At 50.5% G+C, this 24,911-nt stretch overlaps 1 protein-coding gene and 1 pseudogene across 1 annotated transcript; one reads left to right on the plus strand and one right to left on the minus strand.

The window, feature by feature from the left end:
* LOC136303663 (uncharacterized) overlaps positions 1-24,911 on the plus strand; it is a 265,948-nt pseudogene that overhangs the window by 50,280 nt on the left and 190,757 nt on the right.
* LOC136303681 (spermatogenesis-associated protein 16-like) lies at positions 11,249-24,114 on the minus strand. Its single transcript, XM_066207273.1, has 12 exons — positions 24,054-24,114; positions 21,998-22,256; positions 21,705-21,871; positions 19,704-19,849; positions 18,948-19,037; positions 18,254-18,338; positions 17,415-17,562; positions 16,899-17,039; positions 16,545-16,657; positions 14,392-14,556; positions 13,121-13,198; positions 11,249-11,455 (listed from the first exon to the last, which is right to left on the minus strand). The coding sequence occupies exons 1-12, from the start codon at positions 24,090-24,092 to the stop codon at positions 11,249-11,251; spliced, it is 1,638 nt and encodes a 545-aa protein (XP_066063370.1). The 5' UTR covers positions 24,093-24,114.

Below are 24,911 nucleotides of genomic sequence, written 5' to 3' on the forward strand. Positions count from 1 at the left end.
GAATGCGGGTCCCCCCAGGTGGGGGTTGGGCTTCCCGGGCCGGGCCCTCCGAGCTCTGCCGGGGCCACGTGGGGAGCGGCGGGACCGGCGGGGGGACACCGGGTTTGGGGAGCCCGGCAGAGACCCGGGCTTTGGGGACCCCCTGAGCGGGACCCCAGAGACAGGAGAGCCCCAGGAGCCCAAAGCGGGGACCCCGAGAGGGGGGGACCCCTGGGATGGCCGGGACCCCGTTGGGGGGTGCTGGGGCTGGAGGGGCGGGATGGCCGGGAAAGGGGTTCGGGGCTCCCGGTGCCGGCAGTGGCTGCTCCCAGGATGAGCCCAGTCAGTCCCAGTATGATCCTGATCACTTCTCACTCCCTCTAGGATCCCTGTTGCTCCCAGTATGAGCCCAGTGAGTCCCAATATGGGCCTGGTCCCTTGCCCTCACTCCCTGCCTGATCCCAGTATGACCCAGTCACTCCCAGTCATTTCCTATTACGTTACAATTTGCCCCCAGCACGGTCCCAGTTCCTGCGAGTTCCTCCAGCTTTTGTGCAGTGTGTTCCCAGTTCTCCCAGTTGCCCCTAGTACAGTCCCGGTAATTCCCAGTATGATCCCAGCCTCTCCCAGCAGGGCTCCAGTCACTCACACTTGCCCCCAGCACATTCCCAGTGGCTCCCAGTGTGGTCCTAGTCCCCACCTGCATGGTCTCAGGCATTCCCAGTATATCCCAGTTGTCCTGAGCATTCTTGTAGTCATTCCCAGGCACTCCCAGCTACCCCAGTGTGGTTCAGATGCCCCCAGTTTTATCCCAGCCACTCCCAGTGCATCCCAGTTGTTACCAGCATGCATCCTATCATTCACAGTTGCTCCCAGTTCCTGCCAGTGTGGGAGCAGTTGGCTCTCAGCATGGGCCCTGTAGCTCCCAGTAACCCCCAGTCTGGGTCTAGTCACGCCTTAATCCATAATCCCAGTATGATTGTAGCCAATCCCAATATGATCCCAGTCACTTGCAGTCTAATTCCGGTCACTCCCAATCGCTACCAGGATGAGGCCAGTGGCCCCCAGTTGCTCCCTGTCAATGGCAGCATGACCCCAGTAGCCTCCAGTATGATCCCTGTGATTCCCTGTCTATCCCAGTATATCCCAGTCACTCCCAGTTGTCCTCAGTTGCTTTCAGCTTGATCCCAGTTTCTCACAGCCACGCCCAGTCACCCTCAGTGCAGTCCCAGTTGCTGCCACTATGATCCACTATGATCCCAGTCTACCCCAGCATGGCCCAGCTGCTCCCACTGAAATCCAGTAGTATCCCAGTTTCCCCCAGCATGGTGCCAGTTGCTTCCTGTTCCTCCCAGTTGTGCCCAGCTTCCCCTGGTATAGAACCAGTCCTGTCCCCATATAATCCCAGTCCCTCCCAGCATGGTCCCAGACATTTCCAGTTGCCCCCAATGTACACTGTGTCAATCCCATTCACTCCCAGGAGCCCCCAGCATGGTCCCAGTTCTGCCTAGCATGGTCTTGCCTGTTCCCAGTGTGGTTCCAGTCATCCCAGTGTGGTTAACAGACACTCCCAGTATATCCCAGTTGCCCTCAGCATGCTCGCAGCTATGCCTAGTCGCTCCCAGCTGCCCCACTAAGGTTCCAGTTACCCCAGTACAAACCTGTCCCTCCCAGTGATGCCACTCCTGGGATCCCCCACCCCTCGCTGTGTTCCTCCCTCCCAGCTCTCCTGAGAGGAGCCCCAAGGGCTGGAAGTGCCCAGCCAGGGTCCCCAGCAAGGGTCAGGGGCAGCTGACTCTTGGGGAACAGGGAATGGGGCATCGAGGGTGTCGCTGCTCCTGGGGTAGGAAGAGGAGGGATGGAGGAGGAGGGACAAATGAGGATCAAGAAAAGGAGAAGGAAGGAGGAGGTCGAGAGCTCCCTGAATTCACAGCCCCCCAACACATGGGAGAATCGCCCCCCACCTCCCCCACCAATCCCGCAGGTGACCGGGAAGGGGAGCAGGGCCCGGATATCCTGGAGGGGTCCCTGGGTTGGGTTTTTCTGGGGGGGGGGGATGTTTGGAGAATAAAGATCTCCAAAGGTGAGTGGAAAATGCCCCTGGAGGGGACATTGGTGGGTCCCAGTGGTGGCTCCCAGCAGAGGCGGCCTGGAGGAGCAGAGCCCTGTGTCCCCCAGGAGCCCAAAGTGGGGAGCCCAGAGAGGGGGCAGCACCATGATTTGTGGGACCCTCAACAGCCTGGAGAGGAGCAGGGGGGACTCCTTGGACCCCCTGCACCCCAAAGCAGAGAATTAGGGGAGAAAGGACCCTAGGATCCCAAAAGCCCCTGGTGTCTCTAAATGGGGAGATAGAAGAGGGAGTAGGTTTTCAGATTCCTGGAACCTCTGGCAGCCTGGACAGGGAGGAATCCCAGAACCCTAAAATGGAGACACCAGAGACAGGGAACTCCTAAGAGGTTTTTTCAGGGCAGATTTTTATGGACATATGATGCTGACTTCTAGAGATGGACTTGGGCAGGGGGACCTTCAAACCCAAGGTGCTCACATCTTGTTTTGCCTGCAAACCAGGATTTCCCATTCCCAAACCTTGGCCGGATGGAGGGCGAGGCTGTGAGGAAAAGGAAGATGCCCCAGGACAGCCAGACAGGTGAGGAGGAAGTCAGTGCCCCTTTCCCCCTCTCTCCTGCTCCATCTCCCAGCCCAGCATGGCCCCGGCTGCAGGACAAACCCCCTGCCAGTGATGAACTGGGGGGAATCTCCTTCCCCTTCCCTCTGGCACGGAGGCAAATCCCATCCTCTCCTTGTCCTTCCTTCCCCAGACAAGGAGCTGAGGATGGAGACCAGGGAGGACAAATCCCCACAAAAGACCCTCGTGGAAGAGGCTGATTTGAGTGACTCCACGGGGCAGGAATCCAATGGGGAGGAAAATCTCCAGAGATCCCACAGGACAAGCTCCAGCCCCAGCCCAGGGAGCTCTGAGGAGGAAAGACTCTTCACCCTGTGCCAGGAAGGCAGCCAGAGATTGAGCCAGAGCTCTGAGCTGGTGGTCCATGAGCTGTTTCATGAAGAGGAGAAGCCCCACAAGTGTGGGGAATGTGGGAAAAGCTTCAACTGGAGGTCCCGCCTGATCCGCCACCAGATGATCCACACTGGGGAGAAGCCCTACGAGTGTCCTGAGTGTGGGAAGGGCTTTAGGGACACCCCTGGATTGATCATCCACCATCGCATCCACACCGGGGAACGGCCCTTCGAGTGTGGGCAATGTGGCCAGAGCTTCAACCGGAGCTCCCACCTGACCTCCCACCTGAAGATCCACACTGGGGAGAGGCCCTACGAGTGTTCTGAGTGTGGGAAGACATTCCAGACCAGCTCCCTTCTCCTCGTACACCAGCGGATTCACACGGATGAGAGGCCATTCCGCTGCCCCGACTGCAGGAAGGGCTTCAAGTACACCTCCCACCTCGTCAGGCACCGGCGCATCCACACTGGGGAGAAGCCCTACGAGTGTCCTGAGTGTGGGAAGAGATTCAGAACGAGCTCAGTCTTGAATCAGCACCAATGGAGACACCGGTAAGGGAAGCCCTGCGAGTGCCCCAGCTGCAGGAGGAGCTTCATCCTCTGCTCCAACTCCATCCCCCATCAGAGCACCCACGCTGGGGAGAGCCCTGGTGAGCCACATTCCTGGTAATCCAGGTTGGGAAGACACCTGGCTGGTGGTCACCACATCCTCCTGGATCCCCATGGGCACCAGGATGAACACAGGGGCAGGCACATCTGTTGAGACTCAGATCGACATTGCAAGTTCATTGAGAAGAGCTGATTTTTTACCTTGTCTTGGTTTGAAAGACAGGTGTCTGCTGAGGAAAGCAGGAGCCTCCCTTGGAATGGAAAATGTAAACCCCCTCCCTCCAAATTATTATAATTTTGAAATTAAGGAGCTCTCAGGCAAACGTATGAGAATAGGAATAACTGTTCTTTAGTAGTGTGTATAATAAAGCAAACAAACAACAACAGCTACAGCATTAACAACAAACAGAACCACAAACCCAGTGACCCCTTCTTGGCCGTGGGCACTTTCCCCTGATTCCCCTAGAGCCGCAGGGGTGCTGTGGTGTGAGCTCGGGGAGCATGTGGTAATAATGGCAGCTTGACCAAGATAGGAAGGGATGAAGAGAGGCTTTTCGTCACAAACCCCTGGGGCAGTCAATCCCAGGGCCCCAGCCGCAAGCTGGGCTGGCACCTATATGTACAGTTACAATCCAATTAGTTTTAGTAAGTTGACAATATGGGGATAGAGAGTAAAATGTCCTAAAGTAACTTTAGCATTCTTATATCCCCAGTCATCTGTTCTGTATATTCTGTATGTGTTCTGTGTCTTTAAAACTAGCTCTAAAAACAAAACAAACAAAAAAACCCCACACACAATTTGTTTTAGAAAAACAGCATTCACTCCTACACATTTTTTTCTCTAAACCCTATGTATTCATCAAAAACACAACAACCAAACAAAAACCTTTTTTTTTGCTTTTAGTTAGTTTAGCTAGCTGAAGCAAACAAGCTCCCTAAACTGGTTTTTTTTCCCTTAAAATTGTTTAAACCTATCCTAAACTAAAACCACCAAAAAACACCAAAATCTCGCACCTACAACCCACCGAAACCTAAACCTCCAAAAAAACCCTAAAAAACCCTAAAACTAATAAAACTAAGTATAACTCTAAGTGTAACTACATACAGGCAGGGGTGTGGGGCTACAGTGCAGGGAAAGGTTGGAGCAGTGCACAAGAAGCAGCGGGGTGGGGCAGCAGGGGCCTGGCTCCCAGCAGGGCAAGGAGAGGCAAACTCAGGGTCAGGGCACCCGAGCAGATGGTGCTAGGTCTGTCTTTTAATGAGTAACACTTGATAAACAAACACTCACTTTAAAATTTCAAAGGTTTATTGAACCTTAACAAAGGGAGAAAGGGACAGCACTGGGAGAGCGGCCGACTGCCAGAGGCTCATCCACAAAATGGCAGCTCCACTTTTTATACCCCTGGTATGACATCAGCCAACCCTGGGCCCTCCCAAAGTCTGCCGCTCAACTCTTCTTTGCCATCCAAAAATGGAGTCCTTCTTGCAGCGTGACTGGAGGTGAGGTGCTGTCATGCCAGGCCTCCCCAGTACGAGCTTTCCCCATTCCCAGCTGCCCCATGCAAGGGTCCGTGGCCTGGAGACCCCCGCACAGCCAGGCTGGTGTTTCCGTGCCTGGTGCTTCCAGCAGCCTCTCCCCACCTCTTGTGCACTTCGTGTCTTGCCTCCACTCTGACACATTCCAAATCCACCCAACTGTCCAATGTCCTCAAGCTCCAACAGACTCAGGTACAGATCCTGTGCAGTGCTGACCAGAGCTGAGGTGCCTGCACTCAGATTATGGGCAATCTGGCCATCCCACTTATGAGGATGGTACCTTTTCAAACCAGTTATGAGGATGGTCCCTTTTCAAACCAGTTATGAGGATGGTCCCTTTTCAAACCAATTATGAAGATGGTGCCTTTTCAAACCGGTTATGAGGATGGTGCCTTTTCAAACCAATGATGAGGATGGTCCCTTTTCAAACCAGTTATGAGGATGGTCCCTTTTCAAACCAGTTATGAGGATGGTGCCTTTTCAAACCAATGATGAGGATGGTGCCTTTTCAAACCAGTTATGAGAACAGTGCCTTTTCAAACCAGTTCTCCCAAGTCTGACTCTCGCACTAACCACACTCCCAGGCTGCATCCCACTCACACCCCAAGCACACCCCCGGACTCCGTCTCCCTCTCGCACAATACTCTCAATCCTCCAGATCTTTCCATCTGCAGTTTTTCAAGGGGCCTTTCCCCTTCTTCCCCCTCCTCTTTATCCTTATTTGGTCCTTTATTGTCCCCGAGGTGTCGACCTGCAAATCAGCAATGACCCCAGGAGAAGCCAATCGAGCCGCGAGATCGGGGGTGGAACTCTCGTCCAAAATCTCCTAGGGCCATGGAGACGAGGTTTTAATGCCAGATGAGTCCCCAGTTGTGAGAAACGACCGCTCACTTTAAAATTTCAGAGCTTTATTAAACCTCAACAAACACAACAAAGGACTGAATAAGGAGAAAGGACCAACCCAGACTGTCCAGTGGCAGCAATACAGAGAGGGGCAAAGGGGGCTGTAGAGAGAACTGGGGGTGTCCAAGCAACAAACTACAATAACACAACCATACATCAACAGAACTTCTTTTAATGTACACACAGTATTCATCCGATAATTGTGAGAGCCAATCATCATAGTACTCATCTCTAACAGTGAGGTAGGTGATGATGATGAGGTCCCAGTGCAGTGGCTGCTCTCACGAGCAGAGGATCACCCCATGGCAGAAGAAGCAGCTCTGGGCTGGGCTCTGGCAGCAGCGGGGAATTCCTTACCCCAAGCAGCAGCTCCGACCTTCCTCCTCTTGAGAGGAATGACAGACTTGTCTTTACAAACAAGCAGTGGATCTGCTGGTAGGTAAAACCAGCACTGAGAGATGAAAGAAACAATGGGGAGGATTCCACTGATTGATGAATGGAAAAGAAGATATTTGCCTTTACAAACAAACTGTATGTTTGCTGATAAATGAAATTGGATATTGAAAGATGAAAGAAACAATGGGGAAACCCCATAAATTCTGTAAGAATTAAAAATTAAAAGGGGGGTTATACATTCAAGGGGAATTTTAGGTATTAGGCACTCCGGGAAGTCTGTAACTCTCAAGTACCTCAGCCAATGGAGAAAGAGAGAGGGAAATGCGGCCGGGAAATGAGGATAAATAGGAGGCTGTATCCTCCAAAAGTTTGAGAGACCCCAGGGGAAATGCCTCGTGGTCTCTCCCTTTATTCGAATAAGGAAAAAGGATTCCTCTGTCGGCTTTTTGGACAGAAACCTCTGATGTTTGTGGAATAATTTTCCTAACACTCTGAAGCCAAGAGAGAGAGAGCCAGCAGCTGCCCCAGCCCCATCTTTTACCTGCCCGATTCTCTCGATATCTCTGCCCCTCAGAAAGAAATTCTTAAGTAAAAGAAGTGCAACCAGATGCTCTCTTCCCCTGAGCTTGATCACTTCTTTCATTTTCTTAAGTGCCCAGTTGTTAGTGTTTCCTAGCAAGAAATGGGAAAAAAAATCTACAAAAAGGAACAAAAGGAAGAAAACCCAAACCTTTACACCCTAAAAAACATGCCCCATCCAATTGTTTCTTCTGGTGACATTGAACAAAGCTAAGATGATCCTTGGAGGTCTTTTCCAGCCTAAATAATTTCCATCTTTATCCCATCAAAACACCAAGAACTGGGGTAAAAAATAAAGAAACAAAGAGATCTAAAGCTGCACCATTTTACTGGGATTTTGAGGTGAATTTGGGATTCAGAGGAGTCTTCAGGAGGATGTGGGTGTTGTAGGGCTGTAAAGCCAGGCAGATGGGGCTACAGTCTCCTAGTTGTGCTGGCAGAACGTGTCCCCCTGAGCCCGGCTGTTCTCCAAGAATTCTGGTTGTCTGTCCCAGTCCCTGGCCTGGGTCTCCCCATCCAGGGTGTCCCCCCCACAAGTGCCCAAATCGCTGCTGAAGTGCCCGAGCTGCTCCTGGCTGGGGATGTTCCTGTGCACCAACCTCTCCTGGTCGGTGCCATTGGGGACTGGGAGGGGTATTAGGGACTCCTGGGAGCACTGGGAGGAGGTTTGGGGGGCTTTTGGGACAGTCTGTGAGGGGGTTTTGATGGTCGTGGCCAGGCTGTGTGGCTTGGAGAGAATTTGGGGGAGATGGAAAGGGGTTCTGGTGGCTTTTAGGGCTATTTATATTGCAGGGAGTGTTTGGGGGAGTCCTGGCCAGGGCCTGTGGGGTGGTTTGAGGTGTCTGGGAGTGTCTGTGGGGCTAGGTGGGGGTTTTAGGGCAGATGTGACTCCCCCCCAGACCCCCAAAGCTGCCAGCAGGCAGCCTCAGTGGCCAGCAGCACCCCAGACACAGCCCGCAGCCACAGGCACATCCAGCTGCTCCTCAAGGTGCCAAGCGGGGCACACAGACACACCCTGGCACAAGAGGAGCCACATTCAGCTGCTCCTGAGTCCCCACGGAAGGAATAAGAGCTTGACTCAGCCAATATATCAAGCAACAATTGATTTATTAATTCGGTAATTCAAACGATAAAATGTGAGCAAAGCAGCGTGCTGGGTACAGTGGGGGGGTTTCCCCTCCAGCTGCACACCGAATGCTGATTTTTGCTGGTATTTTTTTTGTGGTTTCCTCCTAGTTTCTCTTTGTGAAGTCCGATTTCCATACCCCATTGTGATCAGTTCCTATTGGTGACGTCGAATTTCTATCACCCCAAGGTTGTAAATTAGTGATGGTGATGTGCAGTTTCCCGTGCCCAGAATCATACGTCGGTGATGGTGAGGCGCAGCTCCTCTTTCCAGGGCCATAAATCAGTGATGGTGATGTTTGGCTTCCCCTCCCAGGATCATGCATCTGTGATGATGGGGTCCAGTTTTCCTTTCCAGGATCCTCAATTTTTTTAACTTTTTTTTTTTTTCCTTAAGATAAGCTCACTTCCTTCTTTTATTTAGGTGATTACGACTTTTTTAAATCCTAAAGCTGTAGTTCAAAACCTCTCACTACAAAGCAGCTCAAAGCTTACAATAATTTTGTTTCAAAGCAAATAATAATACTTATGCATTCTTCTATCCTACATGCTAAAGGCCTAAAAAAACCCTTAAAACTTATATTGTGAGAACGTTAAAACTCACATCATTCACTTATAAGCATGCAAAATATTTGTCCAAAAGCTTCTTTCCATGCTTTTTTTCCATTTGTTTATTAAAACTCATTTTTATAACTGTCCCATGGCCTCATTCGACATATTTCACAACAACTACACCGGCCACCTTTTTTGTTTTACCTGAGAGGAAGCACAACCCCACGTTTCACACCCACAGCGGGGCTGCCCCTGTGCTCCTGCAGGCCTGCACAGCTCTTTCCTCTTTCCTGGCACAAAATCCCCTCGGGCAGCTTCCCTGGAGCCCTCTGGGACTGCTACCCGGGGTCTCAGCTCCTTAGACCTCTGTGTGCCAAAGACTCCAGGAGGTACCTGGGAGGAGTCTCAGGAAGATCCTGGAGGATGCAGGTTCACTGCAAAAGCAGAAATTGATCAAGGTCATCTTCCCTGGAGCAATCTGGGGCTGCCAGACAGGATTTGTTGTCCTGAAACTGGAGGTTGAGACTGAGAGATGCCTGGGAACAATGTCAGGTTGATTCACAGAAGATCCAGTTTCCAAAAATCATCTCAGGTACCTGCCTTGGAGCTGTTATAGATACATACTATAAAGTTGGCTTTTCACAAATACTAAAATGAATGCTACATGTATAACGTGGGAAGGTTTTACTGTATTCATCTAGTTTCTTTTATTATTAAAAGGGTTTAGAAATGATGTGATGAATGTGTATATTTTTTGCGGGGGTTGTGGCATAGTGTTAAAAGTAAAGACCGTTTTTACAACATCTAAACTGGCTAAACCAGGAGGATGAAGAGGGTCCTCCGGCATTCCTGAATTATCCAGATGAAGACAGTGGTGAATCAAAGCTCCAAGAAGGAATTTATTGAACCTGTGCTAGCAGAGGAATGGAGCCACTCGCAGAAGGGTCTGCAAGATAAAATGGTTCGGGGGGAGTTAAAACTGAACAGAGAGAATTCAAACTCAAGAGGAATGTTTGAATCGTGCATTAGGATCTATTGAATGTGTAACAATTCTGTATCCTAATTGTCTTTTTATTAAACTTCTTAAATTTTACCAAGAAAGCAAACCTCGTTTTTCACACCCTCTTGCTGTGTTTCTGTTTTGCCTTCTCCTGTTCCCCTCCTGTTGTGTTTCTTTTTCACTTTCTCCTGTTCCACTCTTGTTGTGTCCCTGCCCTTGCAGCTCCCGCAGCCTCCAGGGCCACTTTTCCCCTTCGGGTGGTCCCGATGACTCAGGGAAAGGATGTGGGAAACGGATTTGTAGAGAAGTCTCAAAGCCTGACGGAAGGCTCACACAGTATATGTGTCTGTATGCAAACTCTGAGATAAGAAATGCTGACTTAGAAATGCCATGGAATAGGACGGACGTGGTTGAGAGAGAAATGGAACTGGAAACAAGTTTCAAATGATGGCCTTGCAAATAAGACTGGATACTTTGGAGAAATAAAACTTTGAAAGATGCATTGTAGTAGGACCCACGAGGAGTAATTTTGGATGATTGGCTTTAAGGCATTACAGCATTGTGTGGCAAAAGCTGACAGGCCAAAAAACCCTTATAATGTGTTGTAATTAGGAAATAGTTTGGCTCCTGATTGTGATGGCAATAATTATAACATCTGTACTGTCTCACCCTTCACACGAGACTGAAAATGGAATAAAAGTTTTTAAAACGCCTCTCAGCTGCCCCATCTCTGGGTCAGAAAAGGGATAATGTGACAAAATCCTCTGCCCAGCTTAGGATGGAGGGGTCCCCGTGTCCAGAGCTGCTCGGGCCAGCAGGACAGGACTGAGCGTGGACACAGGATATGCCCAGAGCACAAGGCTGGTGTTGCTGGTAATGTTAAATTAAATACAGCCTAGTAAGATTTCACACAACTGAATAAAATCTAAATTGAAACTCGTACAACTCACATTTTATACCGTTCAGTACCGTTTACTACAACTGACATTTAAACAAATGCAGCTTAAAAGTTTACAACATTAATTGCAATTTAAATTGAAATTCATACAACTTAAAATTAATACAAGCAAATCTAACTTACTGGAATGTAAGCCTTATTTCATATAACTTAAAGTTAATGCAAGTAAATACTATTTAAATTTAAACTGATACAACTTAGTTTTATGCAATTAAACAATAGTTAATAGAATTTAAATTCACATAACCTAAAGTTAATGCAACTAAATACTGTTCAATACCATTGAAAGCAATACAACTTAAATTTACACAACTAAATACAGTTTAATACAATAGCAATTTAAACTTATCCAATCTAAAATTACTACAAGTAAATACAAATGAATGCAATCTGAATTTAAATTTGCAAACTAAAGTTAATGCCACTAAATACTACGTAATACCACTTAAATTTAAAATACAAGTTATATTTATACAGTTAAATATAATTGACTACAATTTAAATTTACATTAATACAACTTCAAGTTAGTACAATGTAAAATGAGATTGCCATCTATCAAATTGGTATCAACAGCTACAAAATGCCTACAAAGTCAACTTTTTGCAAAAATTATGCGTCTTTTTTTGGGCCCTGTGGCCAAGCTTTCTGGGTTGGGAATGAACATGTTTGTATTTTTCAGCCTCAAATATTTCTGTCCCTTTGGAGTCCAGTTGATGTTTTCCCTTCCGGGTATTTGCATGTGTGGGGTGCTTAAGAAATACTCTTCTCCCTCCCTCAGGTACTCTTCGATTAGTGCCACCTGCAATCCCAAAGAAGTAGTGTCACAAGCAAGTCCATTTGCTTCCATAAAAACTTTCAAAGCCGCTGCAGTTTGTTTGTTTCAAAACTGATAGCACTTAGAAACAAAAATACACAGAGGCTCCTCTTGGACAACTGGTGGCAGCAGTGATACCCGAGTTTGTCGTTATTTTTGTTTTCTCCATTTCTGTTTGGATTCAATTCCTTCATTGCTGTGGAACAGACTCCCTTCACACAGAGCCCTGCTCTACAGACCCTGCATCATGGGAGGATCTAAAGAATCAATCTGCCCCTTGCATTTAAAGCTGAAATAATTAAAAATAAAAATAAAAAAACTCCTGCTCTGCCATGCTGACAGGCATTCAGTGAAGTGTGGCTTCTTCAGGCACAGCACAAAGCAAATCAGTCTGAGTGTGGCTTCCTCTTGTACAGATCCATGTCCTGAGCTGTCCCCAAAGTGTCCTCAGCCCTGGCCTGGCCTGGAGCTGTGCCAGATGCTCTGGCCGTGCTTTGGGTCAGCCAGGGGGTGTGTTTTTGACAGAGGCAAGCAGGAAAGTTTCTGCACCGTTCCATCTGCTGCCCTGGGGCACCCAGGGCTCAAAGAGTCTGGGAGAGAAGCTCTGCCTCCTCCTCCTCCTCCTGGTGCCCATGGAGCTGCCCAGGGGGACCTGTTCAGGGGATGGGCTGCACATTGCACCGTGCACGAGGCCACGGGAAAGGGTTTTCTGCTGTGCTGCTGAAGCTCGAGGGGCACCTGTGCCTGGGCTTTGGCTCCTTTGCTGCCAAAAGATCCACTGCCACAGGAGCACGGGGAGCTTGGGGCTCTCCAAAGAGCCTCGTGGGGCGGCTCTGCTGTGATGTGCTCGGCACAGAAATGTGCAGAGGAGCAGAGAGAGCGTTTCTGATGCCAGCCTTGTCTTGAAGACGTTGAAAGAAAAGCCTTGGAAGTCCTCAGCTAGTATATGGGAAGTCTGGGGAAGACTGATCCCATAGTGCTTGGCCCTATTAACCACAACCACCGAGCCCGCAGGACCCTTCAGCCAGAGACCAAATTAAAGTGTCTGCACGACTTTCCTCCTCTGTTAAACGTGCCTGTTCTGTTTTGGGGGCAGTTCTGGTCTCTGCGTGAGCACCAAGGGCAGAAAGAGGAAGGAAAATGGGTCCCAGGTGGTGGGTGGGGTGTGGAGTTAGGGCAAAGGGGACACCAGAACAGCAGCAGGATTTACGGCAGCTCCTTTAGGGCCATCCAGCAGCGTCTGCGCTGCTGGGGATGCCACCAGCAAGCAGCAGAGGAATGATGTCCCTACCCGGAACTGCTGTTTGGCACGGTCTGCCTGTGCTTTTCATATTTATAGAACAGGAGTGGGCTCCAGCCCCCCGAATTAGAACTGATCTGGCACATCAGGTGCTGACATGACTGCGCTGCTGCTGGTGCCGCGGCAGCGATGGTGTTTGCACGGCAGGGATGCAGCCGGACCCTCGCTGGCTCCCAGGCGAATCAGACACGTCTCCCTGCGGCTGCTGCCTGAGCCCAGGCACGGGTCAGGATTCACCTGCTCTGGTTTCACCTGCTCTGGTTTCACCCTGGCACCTCCTGTCTTTTCTGCCGTTTGAACAGACCAGGCTCAGGGACATTTCCTGCCCTTTGCTGCAGGCTGTTTGTTACCTTCTGTATTTTAGCCCACGCATGCTCTCTAGGTCCTCCTGCCAGGATGTCCATGGCGTCTGCCATCAGTGACTGCAGCTGTGGCACCGGGACACAAACAATCAGTGTGGAATTCACAGAGAAATCATTTCTCTGAACGCACAAAATAAACCCTAATTCAAATCCTTGAATGATGATTTTGCGACTCATTTTTCACACACTGAGCACGGCCAACTCATCTTTGTTTCAGCCCTTGCACTGCATTCTTGTAGATCTGAAATACCTTTATTGCCTCTACTCTTAATTCAGAGACAGAGAGACACGGGTTGGATCCAGGGTGTCCTGCCCTTTAACATCAGTGTTTAGGAACAAACTGGGGAAAACTGGTACTTGAGACCTGTGCTGTTGGTGCTCTCTAAAAAAATTATCTTCCAAAACATTGGGTTAAGTTAAAGGGAATCCAAACGAAAAGTTTTTGGAGTCTCTTCACAAGCATTTTACTTGTGACAAGGAATTAAGATCTACTAGCACCGTGTCTGTAGGTACCAGCATCCCTGGGTGTGCTCAAGGCAGAAGGCTTGAGGCATCCCTTCAGGGGAGGTGAGGAGACACCACCTGGCCACTGATCCACAGCAAGGAGATGCTCCCTCCTCCTCTTTTTTCCCAACCCCCTTGGAAACCATCCCTTTTGGCCTCGTTGGCTGCAGCACTCATCCCACTGCTGGCTCTTGCTGGAGCTGGGTTGGGTCTGCCAAGGGCCCAGTCCGTGTTTCTCAACAGCCTGACGGATTCTTCACCTCTGCAGCAAGTCTGACAAATTACCAGGAGCTGGCAGACAGGTTTGTTCCCAGACAGGGAGCATGTCTGTTAGATGCACCCAGCACAGAAAATCAGTTTTCCCTCCTTTCCCCCCCCCTCCTTCTCAGCTGTACCCCAGTTCAGGCTGTTTTGCTGCAGGTGCCTTCTGAGGTGTCAGAGGTGTCAAGGCAGCATGAGCTGAGTCATTGCTGTCCTGTTTCCAGACCAGTTTGGAGAGGTTTTGGGGGCAGAGAAGGGATTTTCAATAGACAGTGACAGGTGAGTCCTGGTGGTTCTGTCAGTCACCCTTGCAGGTGATCAGCTCCTCCTCTGTCAAAGCACTGCAGGAGGATTTGAGAACCCTTTCAGGTCCCCACATTGGAAAAAGGACTTCCAGAGCACATGGCAACAGCACAGAACTCTGCCCTGGCCCTTCCTGCTCTCCCTCTCTCAGCCTGCAGAGGCCAAAACAAGTGTTGGAAATCAAAACCTACCAGCGGGCCATCCTCCTGAGAGACTCTCTGCAGGTAGGGAACAGTGGCCAGCTCAGCCATGGCCTGGGTCATCACCTGGGCGTGTTCCTCCCCTCTCTGCAGGTGGCTGAGCAGGCTGGCATGGTGGAACTTCTCGATGGCCCGTGTACAGGGGCCACGCTCATCCTGTGTGCCCAGAAAAAAGAGAAGGTGAGAGGAGAGGCACAGGGAGCACCCTGATCCTCGGTGTCCTGTGCCTCCAGGCTTCTCATCTGTGTTGGCTGGTCCTGCTGTCAGCAGTGAGCCAGCCAGCACCTTTCAGACCATGCTGCTGGGACAGCCTTCAGAGAGGCACCAAAAAGACTTTCTTGCCACGAGCTCTCTAGGAAGACTAGGAAAATAAAGATGTCATCGTGATAGATGGGAAGGGGAGACAGCAGATAACAAACACCAACACAATTTTCTCCTTTGGAACGGGTTTTTCCATCACCCCCTCCACTGAATGTCACCTGACTTTCCTGGATGGCTTTTCCAGTCTCGGGAAAGCATGCAGGCTGTCAGCTCATGGTTTGGGTGCAGACCAATCCATGGTTTCAAAGACAGACCCTGGAGGAACTGAAACCTGCAGAGGTGGTCTCTGGCCTCCAGGCAGCAGGACCATGGCCGGTTTGGAGCATGTTCCAGCTTTCCTTTCCTATCTCAGCCACAACAGACTGTGTATAAATGATGTCCCGAACTCCAGGCTGTGTGGTTGCAAAACCGGGGGGGCAGAATTGACTTCTCTTAAGTGGTGCCATGGTTGAATGAGCTTGGGTTCAGCACTGAGTGGGTTTGGTCAAAACCAGCCTGAGCAGAACAAATTAGATCGCATGTTTGCATCCACAAATGAGGAAGAGGGCAGCAGAAAGAAGTGTTTGTTCTGTTAAACCCCAAATATATTATTTTTTCCTATCCAAGTAAGTGGTAGTGCTTGAGTCTGTAGCTGAAGTTTGGCCATTTTTAATTTAGCTGATGTGTGATGGAAATAATGTGGAATCATGTTTGTGGCTTGAAGACAATTGTGGAATACTTTAAAGGAAACAAAAGTGGCCCAAAAATCTCTGTCAGGGCCATAAAGAGACGGCAGTCCCCATCAGCAGAGCAGCTCTGGCTCTGTGCCCATCTCTGTTGCCAGGTTGGACTGGCACTGCCATCTGCTCATGGGTCAGAGGTTTGGTCTTGCTGGGATCACTGAACGCTCTGAAAGCTGAAGGGAACGGGAATGTGTTTCCTCTGACTATGGACATGGACCTGGCAGCTGTTTGTTCCAACTCAGTGACTCTCTCTTCTCCCCTGGGGCTTTCCTCCTCTCCGTGGCAGCTCCCACACTGATCCCTGAGGCTGGTTATGAACCCCTGGTTCAGCCCAGTTCCCTGTCCTGGCTGCTGTGGACGTGGCACCAGGGCAGCCCCTGCCCGGACCCCGGGGCTGCTGTGCCAACCTCCTTGGGGAAAAGGTCAGTTGGCTGCTGCCTTCTGTGCTGCTGGGGTCTCACCTGGCTTTTCTGCGAGGGCACTTGTGCTGCAGCAAGAACATTTAAATGTCAGAGGGGAGGTGTAAAGCTAGTGGAAAATACTGCTCTGCGGGAGCAGTGTAAATTCCTACAGTGGGGACTGGCTTGGGCAGCCCTAAGGCAGCACTCTGCTCTCATCTCTGACAGGATGCGTTCCTTTTCCCTGTGCCCTGGGAAGCAGACCTCTCTGCTTATCTCTGCTCGAACTGTGTGGTCTTGTTCCTCCAAATCCATTTACAGAAGAGGGGAGTCGTGGGGAATGCAAAACCTGCCTGATTTCAAAGTTTTTTCTCTTCCTGTTACTCTTTTGAGACTGCAGTAGTGGCAATAGAGGAATCTCATCTCCAAAAGCAAAGAGAGAATTGGGAGGGGTCAAAAATTTAAAAATTGCAGTTTTTCTGGGGCTTTCAGAAAGACCAGGATTTTCTTGTGTTTCCAGTGTCCAACCCACACTCTGTTTGTAGGTGCAGCTTCTTGAAGTGCATCCAAGGGAATGCCCCCAGCAGGAACAGATCCTCTCCAGGGAGCATTTCCAGACCCTGGAGGAGCATGAGCAGCAGGAATTCCTCCCCAAAAGCACATGTCCCTCCCACACACCACATAACCGGAATGGGATATTCACCTTTATCTTGGTGCTTCCGATAAAAGCCAAGGCTGCCATGATCCTTTCCTCAGTGCTCTGCCAAAAGGTGTCGGCTTCTTCCTCCGTGCTGGGACTGAAAGTTATTTTCTGGCCTAGGAAATGAAATCACAGAGCCACAGAGGCTTCGTTCATTCATCTCCATTTTCTTTAGGGGATCTGGCAGAATGTTGGATGAACTGCAGGAGGAGCGAAGAGGATGAGAAGAGCTGCCTGGGCTGTCAGGGCTGCTGCCACTGATGGAAATGGGTCCTGAGACACCCCTCACGACCTGATCTAGTAAGGACTGTGGGGGTCCCCCCTGAGCCAGGCCAGTTCTTCAGCAAGTTGGCACACCTGGAAAGACTGGCAGTTTTCGAGTTACAAACTTTTCCACGGTTTTACCAATCTCTCTGTTTCTGAAGCCAAGAGTCAGTAAGTACTGCTGGCCAGGGTGAGATTCAGCCTTCTCTGGCAACAGGTGAATTCCATAAGGATCTGCGTAGGGAAAGGAAAATAATTTCCACTGTCATATTTCTTTACAGCTGTAAGAGAAGTTACTTTTATGCAGGAAAGAAAAGGGAAGTCTAAGAAGGAGTGAAATGGTCTCCAGAAACCTTGCCAAAACACAGATGGCAAAACCAACACATCCAGCTCTCACTGGGCTTTGAATCTTTGGGCTCTGCACCTGTCTGCATCAACAGTTTAAATTTTGCCGATGCCTGAGATAAATATATTCAGCCCAATTCCCCAGAGCAGCAGAAGTGTTTGAAGGCCAAGCAGCTCAAACTCTCCAACTGTCTCCAACCCTTTTGAATTCGGCTGCACAAACAGAATCCACAGTGCTTAAGGGCAGCTGAAACCTGCTGTTACCTGTAAATATGTGCTGCACATAATCAGGGTACTTCTCAGCAAAGGTTTTGTTGGCCTCCTTTATCTTGTCAGCCTTGTCCTCTTTCTCAAAAGGTGTGTACAGAGCAGAAAAAGAGTCTTCTCCACTGAGGGCTTCTTGAATCATAGCCTAAAAACGGGCAAAGAAATGATACGTTTCACCTTGGGTAAAGGCTAGTGAAAAAAAACCCAAACAAAACAACCAGGTGGTTTGGGTGGAGACTCCATGAGCCTCCATCTTCAAGCAGGAGACAGGGACAAGAGAAACTGTCGTTCAGATGGAGAGAAAAAATGATTCTGTGCTCTCTGAAAGCCTCATCATGAAGCCTTACGAAAAAAGGACACAGTCTCGAGGGAAATACAGGTTGGGTATTAGGAAAAAAGCTTTTCATGGAAAGAATAATAAAGGACTGGAGTCACCATCCCTGGGTGTGTTTAAAAAAAGACCGGACGTGGCACTCAGTGCAGTAGCCTAGCTGAGGTGTTGGGGCATGGGTTGGACTCGGTGATCTTGAAGGTCTCTTCCAACCCAGTCATTCTGTGATTCTGTGAACTCTGTGAAATGCCTCCAGCAGCCGTATCCAGCATTGTTGTGTCAGGGGAGGTTTAGGTTGGATACTAGCAACAAGTTCTTCCCCCGGAGGCTGTTTGGGCACCGGAACAGGCTCCCTGGGGAAGTGGTCACAGCACCAAGCCTGACAGAGCTCCAGGAGCAGCTGGACAACACTCCCAGGGACAGGGTGTGACTCTTGGGAACCAGGAGCTGGTCTGGGCGATCCTTGCGGGTCCCTCCCAGCTTGGCCCAGGCTGTCAGGTGTTACCTGCCAGTACAGCTGCAGGAGGTCACTGGTCTGCAGCCCCGCGCCGTCGGCCAGGACGTACAGACACTGCGCCACCATGGCGCTCCTGGGGACAAAGCAGAGAGTGGAGGAGACAGCCACAGGAGGGGACAGCCACAGGAGGGGACAGCCACAGGAGGGGACAGCCACAGGAGGGGACAGCCAGAGGGGACAGCCACAGGAGGGGACAGCCACAGGAGGGGACAGCCACAGGAGGGGACAGCCAGAGGGGACAGCCACAGGAGGGGACAGCCACAGGAGGGGACAGCCAGAGGGGACAGCCACAGGAGGGGACAGCCACAGGAGGGGACAGCCAGAGGGGACAGCCACAGGAGGGGCTCTGTGGCCAGGCTGAAAGGAGGTCCTGCTCAAAGAGTGTCAGCTGAGCTGAACACCAAAGCTCACACAGAACTCCCAGTCCTTGCCCAACTTTTAGACAAACATCAGCAAACGCATTTTTAAGCTCACCAAATTCTGCCAGAAAACAGTTGGGATTATTCACATTAATGTGAACTGGGGGGGCTGGAGCTCTGCTCTGCTGCCCCTGAGATCACACACGCAAAGCCAGGGCGAGGCTCCCAGAGATTTGGGAAAAGCCTGGCTCCTAGAGGATGTGTCACTGCTGCAAGGAAAGGGATGCAGAGGAGCCCTGTGGAAGCCCGAGCAGCAGAAGTACCTGGCGGCCTCTGAGTATCTGTGCAGGCAGCGAAAGCAAGCGGCTTGGCGCAGGTGATTGCAGAAGTGAGAGGGGTTCTGAATGATGCTCCTTGGGGAGAGAACAGGGATGGACAGGGTGAGACTGGGGCTTCTCAAAAGCTCCTGAGAATCAAGCGGTGCCTGAGGCAGACACTGTGTGCCTCAGCTCAGTGCTGCATCTCAAGCGTCAGGGGAACTCCCTCTCTCTTCCTCTCTCTCCAGCTGTGCTCAATGAAGAAAACATTACTAAAAAATGTCACTTAAAGGTTCATTTCACTGTGGTTTTATCCTAAATGCAATTTCGTTAGAGGTTTGCGTATTGCTCCAGAAAAAAATGTTCCGGGGGTAATAGTCTCTCTTGCCTTTGGCATGTAAGTAACCTAAACAAAACTGCTACAGCACCAGCTCTTGTTAACCCCCAGCTCCCCTGACAGGAGCAGCCGGTGTCTGGCCCATCTCCCCGGCAGCACTGTGCATCTGGAATGCATCAGAAGGTGAACCTGAGGTATTCTGAAATACTCTCTGTCCAAGGCAGAGGTGCAACGTGGGCAAAACTTGACCCTTCAACAGAGATGATCAGTCCGATCCGAACACCAGTGCCACGTGTAAGGTGTGTTTGCTTGATTCCTCTTTTCTCACTAGCACACTGGTTCTTCCTGCACAGCATTTATTCCTAGTCTTAGCTTCAATTTGGATTTCAGTCTCAGCAGTGGACCTAATCTGTATCTCCTCTCACCTGTGTGCATGATGCAGAGCAAGGTCAGGCTGCCCCAGTTTTAAGTAGCAGATGACGAGCATTGACTCGATCCAACTGGAAAGCCTGGAAATATCATCTGGAGAGGACTTCAAGGGATCCTCTGGAGCAAAGCCTTTGCTGCAAAACTGCACATGAAACAAAACCGTGATTTCCAAATATTAAAATACACCATTTGCTGGGTGGAAATGCTTTTTGTCACTGATCAGTGGAGAAAACTGACATCTAATAGACTCTGCCTTTAACTAAAGTCAGCCTTACAAAAATCAGCACAGAGGACAGGAGCATCTTTCAGGGATGTTCTGGGTTTTTTGTTTCTGAGGAGAGCTGGATTTAGAGACTGCTGAGGTGTTGGAGTCCTAGAAACTTAGAATTTGGGGTTTTAGTGTATGGTAATACATGTGAGTCAAGATGGAGGATTTTGGCTGTTGTCTTTGTCCTTCTTCACCTTCTTCTTCCTTCTTCTTCATGGGTTTAGGTGGTTTTCTGTAACTGGGTGAAAAAGGTCTACATTGCAGGCCCTGAGTGGTCACTATTGGATCAAAACCATAAATAATATAGTGTCACCTTGGTACTGGGTAATTATCATTTAAAAGGCCTCGGAAGGAGTTAGAAGCACTCCATTGTACCTCGTTTTCCTGGCGTGCTAGTTGTGCCTCACAGTGTGTGAGCCTGTAAATACTGTAAATTGATAAGATATAATGAACAGTCCAAGTCCACACTCAGTCCTTCGTTTCCCATGTATTCATCCTGACCTTGGCAAGAGAAAAAAGAAGCCTAAACCCTTACACTGAGGAGCACCAGCCCTACAATTCTGTGATGTCCCAATCCCTCTGTCTGCAATCCCAGGGATTAATTCCTTCATCCATTTTCCTGGTATGTTCATTCGCCAGCTTTTCCTCATAGGAGGAGACAAAGTCCTCCTCTCTTCTTAAGTGACCCGTGGTGCTGCCTCTACCACAGCTCATATCAGAATACAGGGGGCAAAAAAGCCCTTAAGGAAGATGACACTTTGTCATTTTACTCACTGACTGCTATAATATTTATTGATTAAGAAATTACTTCACTATTGCAGGGAAAAAAAATTAAGAATAGGATATTTTCTTGTGAACTGGGAATCTCTAATATTTGACAAATGTTTTCGAATCAAGTTTGGCAGAACAGTGCTAAAGAAACATGCAGTGCCCTGCTCAGAGTTTCAAATGCCTGGCTGAAGGGAATGCAGTCAGAGTGGAGAGAAAACAATCGCTGAGGCAGAGAGAAAACTCCCCAGTTATTGAGAGGGCATTTGTTGCTAATAGAGCTAAGAGTAAAAAGAGAAGCTTTTTTTTCCCCCCCTCACTCTATGGGACTTCAATTTCCTCCACACATTAATACAGTTAATAACTGGAGAAAAGTACGAAATCACCTGACATTCTTTAGTTCAGCCCAACACTTCCCCCCTTCTGTGGCTTATTTATAACTCCAGTTTTCAGTTTTCAGGATTTCTCCCCAACCCCAGGCACTCCAGGCTGCTGCTCCTGGTTCCCTTTGCTATTCCTGCCCCAGGGAGAGCGGGGACAGCCCTGGCTTTGCCCTGCAGGTCACACCCGTGCCCCAGCCGTGGCTTTGCCGTGGGGTCACAGCCCTTTAGCCCCGTACTGGGGGAGCTGACAGTGGTCAGAAAATAGATTTTAGGCTCCAGGCAGTGCCTCGAAGCCTGTGGGAGAGCCAAGGACAAAACTCTCTCAGTCTGGCCTGGGAAATAGTGAGGAGGAACCCGAAACAATCCCTGTAGATATCCTCCTCCTGACACCTGGTGTTTTCCCAACTTATTCACTGGTAGAGACGTTAGCAAAAAGGTGGTGCCCTAAAGGAGCGATCCTATTCATTGTACCCAAACACTGTATAAAAAGAACCTGTCCTTCAATCAACTTTGCTATAGTGCCCTCTGAAGAAGTCGGAGTTCTACACGAGCCGTCCTGAATCGCACCGATACCGTACCTCCAGCGCCGCGGAGAACTTGGCGGCGGCTGCTGCGAACTCCCCTTGCCGGCACCGGGCGCTGCCTTCCCGCAGGGCTGCCTGGAGCCCCGCGCCAGCGCCGAGCCCGCGGCTGTCCTCCCGGGCTTGGCCAGGAGCCCGAGCTGCTGCCGCTGGCACCGCTGCTGCTGGCACCGCTCCTGGCACTGCTGCTGCTGGCACCGCTGCTGGCACTGCTGCTGGCACCGCTGCTGGCACCGCTGCTGGCACCGCCGCTGGCACCGCTGCTGGCACCGCCGCTGGCACCGCTACCGGCACTGCCGGCGCCGCCGGCTCACAGGAGCCGAACTCCGTGTCTGCCTCGTCAGCGCAGATCAGCTCCGCTTCTATTTCCCGGAGCCTGGCGGGAGGGATGTGAAGCGGCGAGCCCGGGAATGTCCCTGTGCCGCTCTCTGCCCGTGTTTCTGCTCTCGTCCCGGACGCTTTCCCATGGCTTCCTGCTTTTCGTTTGCGTCTCGCTCTGTCTGCGCCGCTCCGGGGTCGTTCTTTGTGTTCTTTTGCCTCCTGCCACGCCTGCAGGAGAGGGAGCGGGTGGTGAGGGGAGAATCGTGGGGTTTAAATTCATTGCAGAGAATCCCGGAATGGTTTGGGTTGGAAGGGACGTCAAGGATCATCTCATTCCATCTCCCTTCTGCTATCCCAGGCTGCTCCGAGCCCCGTCCAACACGGCCTGGGGCACTTGCAGGGCTCGGGGGCAGCCACAGCTTCTCCGGCCTCAGCACCCCCACAGCCCAGAGTTTCTCCCTAATATCCAATCTACATCTATTTCAGCTTAAAGCCGCTCCCCCTTGTCCCTGTCACAGCTTGCCTGCCTTTGTGAAATGTCCCAGGAGAGCTTCCTTTTGTTTCCAGAAGTGATTTCTGAAAATGCTTTACCATGGATTTTAGCACCAAACAAGATGACATGAAGGGGCAATGTGTTAAACGAAGAAAAGAAAAAAGAATGAAATGAAATGCAAGTGTCTGGGGAAAAAAAAAAAAAAAAGTCTTTTCATAGTCTGGAATGGAGATCTAATGTTCCTTCTCTGCTTTATCCTGCTAAGAGGACGGCAGAGGTATTCCGTCCTATTCCAAAGTACCATCTGAAATGCCTCTTCTGCTCCCAACAAGAATGCGTGTTCATTCATGGAGCACCGATTTCAAAATCTGCTGAAACATATGAAATCTATTTCTACTCTGAGCACATTGCTTGTGCTGTGACTGTAAGAAATAAAATCCAAGTTTCTAAACTCAGTTAAAGAATTCTACTGTAAAGTGCCTTCTCTCAGTTAAAATACCGGTTCCCTTGTTATCTCCTACCTATTGAAGGGTCTCTTTTGTTAAATAACGTTTACCCCATACCGGCCTTTTTCCCGGTTAAAGGCTACTTATCGCATTATCTAGTACCTACTGAAAGGTCTGCTTTGTTAAATACTGTTTACCCCATACCCATTGTTATTGTAATGCTTTCCCTGTTCAATGCCATTTACCTCAAAGTCTCTTCCCTTAGAACTGTATTCTTCCCCGTCGAGTACCCATCCCTGCCCTGCCGCTTCCCCTGCCGCTTCTCTCCCCCGCCCTGGCCCTGCTGCCTCTGCCGCTTCCTGCCCTGCCGCTTCCCGCATGGCCACCAATGGCACCACCCGGCATGTAAATGAAGAAGACTCCCATGGACCTCAGCACCCAGAAGGAGAAGAAAAAAACCCCTAAAAACAATGAGCCAACATGAAACCAAGGGCCAAGGTTAAAACCACTCTGGGTCGGCAGAACCATAGAGCACCTCAGCAATCAGAGCTGGATTCCACCTCGTCACCATAACTTCAACAGCACTCGACCAGACCGGCATCTCTAGACCAGGAGACCAATGCCGTTTTTCCCGGAGTTTCGTCCAAAAACTTTCCCGGGAATGGAAAACCCAGCTCTGCTCTGCGGCAAAGCTGACGGCCTCCTCCCCTGCGTCGTTCACAGCCCCACGAGTCCCCCACCCACCTACAGCTGATCTTAATAAAAGAATTGTAAAGGAGCTGGTCTCCTTGCCCGTCCTTATCGGTGACTACAGTGAAATTAAACAGCACCATCCGAGATCAGGTTCCTGTTCTCTTTGTTCGTGTTCCCCGTCAAAAGTGTTGTTAAACCAACCAGACAGAGAAAAGAAGTCTCCTTTGGGGTAAAATGGGAGCCCAGAAATGAGGCACAGAGAAATGAAACCCACTCAGGGCTGGACAGGAGAGCCACGGCCGAGCAGCTTCCCCCTTGCAGGGTTCTTGCAGTTCCCTTCCCGAAGTCCCACCTCAAAAGGGTCCTGAGGCAGCTCGGCACAGCTGTACTCACCTCTGGGGCTCTTGAGGAAGGTTCCTGTTGAAGGAACATGTGGGAAAGGATCTGCTGGCTCAGACCAAGCTCCTGGGCCACCTGGAAGAACACAGGGATGAGCACACTCAGGTTTGCATGGCTGTCCCTGAGGACGTTGGTCCTAAATGGTCCCTAAATGTTTTCCCAGCCTACCCCAGCTGAGGAATTCCAGCTCGGGTCTTCCTCCCCTCCCTGGGAATCCTTTCAACCCCAGAGTTTGAAAATGGAACAAGCAACCTGCAGGAAAATATCTTACCTGATGAGAACACCAGGAGGGAAGTTGTTCAGAGCCCCATCCAGCCTGGCCTGGAACACTTCCAGGGCAACCTCTGTTTGCTCTGGGCAACCTGTGCCAGGGCTTCCCCACCCTCCTCACCATTCCTCCTCCAGGGAGGAATTTCTTCCCCAGGTCCAGTCGATCCCTGCCCTTTCTCAGTTGGAAGCCATTCCCCCTTGTGCTGTCCCTGCAGATCCTTGTCCAAAGTCCCTCCCCAAGTTCCTTTAGGGAACTCTCCCTGAGTTCCTTCAGGGGCTGGAAGGAGCTCTAAGATCTCTCCTGAGCCCTCTTCAGGCAGTGGTCTCAGCTCTCGCAGCCTTTCCCATGGCAGAAGTGCTCCAGCCCCCGGAGCACCCTCTGACCCTCCCTGCGGGCTCCTCTGGGCCACGAGCAATCATCTGGGAGGGGACTGGGAGAAACCCAGCGCGGCGTCTGGGCAGCGCTGAGGCTGGGCTGTAAACTGGGGTGCTGGGGATGCAGCGAAGAGCTGCTCCCTCGTTAGTGCCCGCACTGACGGAGGAGATGTGAGGCCTTGGCACGGCCAGGAGCCCCCGCTCCCT

Source organism: Chamaea fasciata, unplaced genomic scaffold, assembly GCF_029207755.1.
Source record: "Chamaea fasciata isolate MVZ Bird 193981 ecotype frontalis unplaced genomic scaffold, bChaFas1.0.hap1 SCAF_40, whole genome shotgun sequence".
NCBI lineage: Eukaryota > Metazoa > Chordata > Aves > Passeriformes > Sylviidae > Chamaea > Chamaea fasciata.

Bases quoted from the DNA above. Each gene is read 5' to 3' on its own strand.
- LOC136303681 (XM_066207273.1), bottom strand. From the start codon at position 24,092: ATGTTCCTTCAACAGGAACCTTCCTCAAGAGCCCCAGAG. The intron at 21,872-21,997 runs CGGTAGCGGTGC...GAGCGGTGCCAG, and splicing joins GCCGGCGGCGCCGGCAGTGC to CAGCAGCGGTGCCAGCGGCA. The intron at 18,339-18,947 runs GTACTTCTGCTG...CTTTGTCCCCAG, and splicing joins AGATACTCAGAGGCCGCCAG to GAGCGCCATGGTGGCGCAGT.